Source organism: Augochlora pura, unplaced genomic scaffold (assembly GCF_028453695.1).
Source record: "Augochlora pura isolate Apur16 unplaced genomic scaffold, APUR_v2.2.1 APUR_unplaced_2337, whole genome shotgun sequence".
In the NCBI taxonomy this organism is placed as follows: domain Eukaryota; kingdom Metazoa; phylum Arthropoda; class Insecta; order Hymenoptera; family Halictidae; genus Augochlora; species Augochlora pura.
In genome coordinates this window covers 225-3,146 of record NW_027582478.1, presented here as the reverse complement: position 1 = coordinate 3,146, position 2,922 = coordinate 225, and the positions used below count along the sequence as shown (strand labels likewise).

At 45.0% G+C, this 2,922-nt stretch overlaps 1 protein-coding gene across 1 annotated transcript; it reads left to right on the top strand.

Annotated features, from left to right (window-relative positions):
* Positions 1-6: 6 nt before the first annotated feature.
* LOC144477610 (uncharacterized) lies at positions 7-2,125 on the top strand. Its single transcript, XM_078195336.1, has 4 exons — positions 7-307; positions 631-1,614; positions 1,695-1,831; positions 1,911-2,125. The coding sequence occupies exons 2-4, from the start codon at positions 1,560-1,562 to the stop codon at positions 2,025-2,027; spliced, it is 309 nt and encodes a 102-aa protein (XP_078051462.1). The 5' UTR covers positions 7-307; positions 631-1,559; the 3' UTR covers positions 2,028-2,125.
* The last annotated feature ends 797 nt before the right edge of the window (positions 2,126-2,922 follow it).

The window sequence follows — 2,922 nt, the reverse complement described above, 5'->3', positions numbered from 1 at the left end:
GTTCAGGTGGTGACAGCGGTTCAGGTGGTGACAGCGGTTCAGGTGGTAACAGCGGTTCAGATGAAGACTCTCACGGAGATTGTTCACCTGTACCAGTTGACTGGCCAGTCAATCCTCAGTTTTGATTATTCTAACCAACTACCCTCTTCGCACCAAGCAGCACCACCGTACATAGTAACATTATTGAGCCACGTAACAGCAGCTTACTGAACGATAGCTCTGATGCTAGTAGTAACTTCACAGGATTCGTCAAAACAACAGCATTCAACAATCATGCGGAACTCCGAATCCATACCACTTGCAAGTCGTGAGTACCTCGAGTATATTAACCCTTTGCACTCGAGCGGCGACTCTGCGGCGCCATTAAAATTGTTGTAACACGTTTTAAAATTATTTATAACTTTTAATAAAATAAATTATTTTTATAGATATCGCCGAAGCTTGGATTTCAAAAATCGTGTGAAAGTACAACTGTTGAATTTTATTATACAAAATGGAAATACCATAAGCTGAAAAATTATTTTAGATTTCCAGTTAAAACGGCTTCGAGTGCAAAGGGTTAAAAGCCATAGAACAATTCGACACTGGTTTTCCTCTCCTCGCTAACACGCAACCGAAAATATTTTTCAGGCAAGCTCAATATTCGCCGCGACCAGCAGAGGAGCCGAACGTTACTAAAATCACAGCGTCACCCGGTGCGTGCTATTTACCAAATGCCTTTATCGATGGTGCGAGGAATAAATGTATTGGCAATGAAAATACAATTATAATATGCATAGCAGTTCCGTGTTATTTGATTGACAGTTTCTATCTTGTCATTCGCGCGTGATATAGTATCAGAGCTAATCATTCGTACATCGTACAGCATCTCACGATTGGCTCTTCGATCTTCGCCCACTGTAGGGACACCTTCGCATTCACAGCGTGAAGATATTACCACGATGAATAATGCGAATCGGTACGATGAGATCGGAACGATCGTTGCCGCGATGAACAATGTATTAGCCACGGTAATCGACGTACGTATTCATGAATAGGCGTCGTTCGGCCAGCGACGCGAATCTGGAGTGGGTTATTTACACGTGCTACTCGGCTCTAATGTTTTAAACATCGTGCCCGCGACCCGTGACTCACCCTATCGTTTCCCCGCCCCCCCTACCTTGCGGTATACCTTCGGGAAAAACTAATTCCCCGATAAGCGAACCGCGCACAAAAAGGACGCGGGCGCGTCCGTCAAAGTTTCCACGGCCGCGGAACAGTATCGAATGATAACGCGTAGGATGCGCGCATGATATATTATTCAAATCGACGGATCGCGGAGAAATTCGTCGACGGTTGAGGCCGCGGTTCTCAAACTGCTGCGAGGTTTGGGCCTTGAGGTGCGCGAGCGAGCATCGAGTGCCGTCTATCACGTGCGAGGACATTGGAAATCTTGGTAGTACGTGTATTCCCAAGGTGAAAAGAAATTATAAAAGTGCGGAACGTTGACGGGTTGGGCGGTAGAAATAGAGCAGAAGGCGACTGGTGTGGTAGTCAGTGATTCCATCGACGAAATCGACATGTCCCGTTATCTTGTTTCGCTGATTCTGCTGCTGATCATGGTACTCCATGCACGTGAGTATCCCAAAAATCTGAGAGATCGATTATGCTTGATAAATTTGAGATTCGATGATTCATGACTCGATTCATTGAAGACGCGCAAGCCCCGGCCTCCGACTCGCCGAGGGAAGGTAATTGCTCCGTGAACGAGGAGTACTCGAGTTGCGGAAAACTATGCGAGCCGACCTGCACAAACTCGGATCGACGATCTTCTGTGCTGTGTACCATTTTGGTGAGTGTCCCGGATGCATAGCAACGTAGAAACCATCTTAGGATCGTGGTAGAATTATTGAGTCGATGGTTCGTTTTAGAACGGCTTCAGTTGGCTGTGCGTGCCGCAAGTGACAGGGGGTTGCAGATGCATGCCAGGATTCACGAGGAACGACTCGCTAAGTTGCGTTAATTGCGACAGTTCGAAAATACAATAATCTGTACATACATACGCGTAATCAATGTACGCCTACTATTTCGATGATACGGTGTTGGTATAATAGTCGGAGGATCAATAAAGCAATTTCGAAATCGATCCACAGGAATTTCGAAGATTAATTTATCAGGTGAAACAATTAACATAATTTCAACCCTTCATACTCATAATCCAGAAGAAGGCTCGAGGTCGACGAAGATGATTGGCCATCGGAGCAAAGGTCAAAGTTTCGACCGACTTCAACGTAATCATTTTCATAACAAGCCCATTATGACATGCATTTTCACCGAAAAATTTGCATCCTGTCACGAATCTTCAAGCATTATTGATATTACAACGTCAACACGTTGCATCACGCAGCGTTTGCATATTGATACCGTCAGGGACAAATGATTTACTTTTCCTAGCTAAGTATTCGTTATAAATGTGTAGAAAATTAGGATGCTCGAGCATTTGATAAGCTGTAGTTCGACGGTGTGGTGACGAGTGCCAGCGAAAGTTCGAGATGATACGATGCCTTGTGTTATTGGTATTGTTGACAGCCGTTTGCGTAACATGTAAATATCCATGCAAGTTCGATAAAACTTTCTTAAATGTTTCACGAATATAAAGTGCTCTTTCATAGCAGCTTGGCCGATAGAACGCCTAAGATGCATAGTGCTGCTGGAGACTGACGAGGATGTAAGCGATCCCTACGAGGATACGGACTATCATCGTAGCAAAAGTCCACCGCCGTATGGTCGTCCTGTATCGACGGGTACATCGGAACCCGTCATCAGCACGGAATCAAGTGGTAACTATGGACCAGGTGCAACTGGATCGAGTAGTCACAGATCTAGTAGCAGTTCTGAAGCAAGTGGACATACTGTTATATCTAGCAACAGTCCAGCATCGAA

Excerpts from the sequence above, each read along its gene's own strand:
- LOC144477610 (XM_078195336.1), top strand. The coding sequence starts at position 1,560 with ATGTCCCGTTATCTTGTTTCGCTGATTCTGCTGCTGATCATGGTACTC. Across the intron at positions 1,615-1,694 it reads GATCATGGTACTCCATGCAC|ACGCGCAAGCCCCGGCCTCC; the intron begins GTGAGTATCCCA and ends GATTCATTGAAG. Across the intron at positions 1,832-1,910 it reads CTGTGCTGTGTACCATTTTG|AACGGCTTCAGTTGGCTGTG; the intron begins GTGAGTGTCCCG and ends GGTTCGTTTTAG.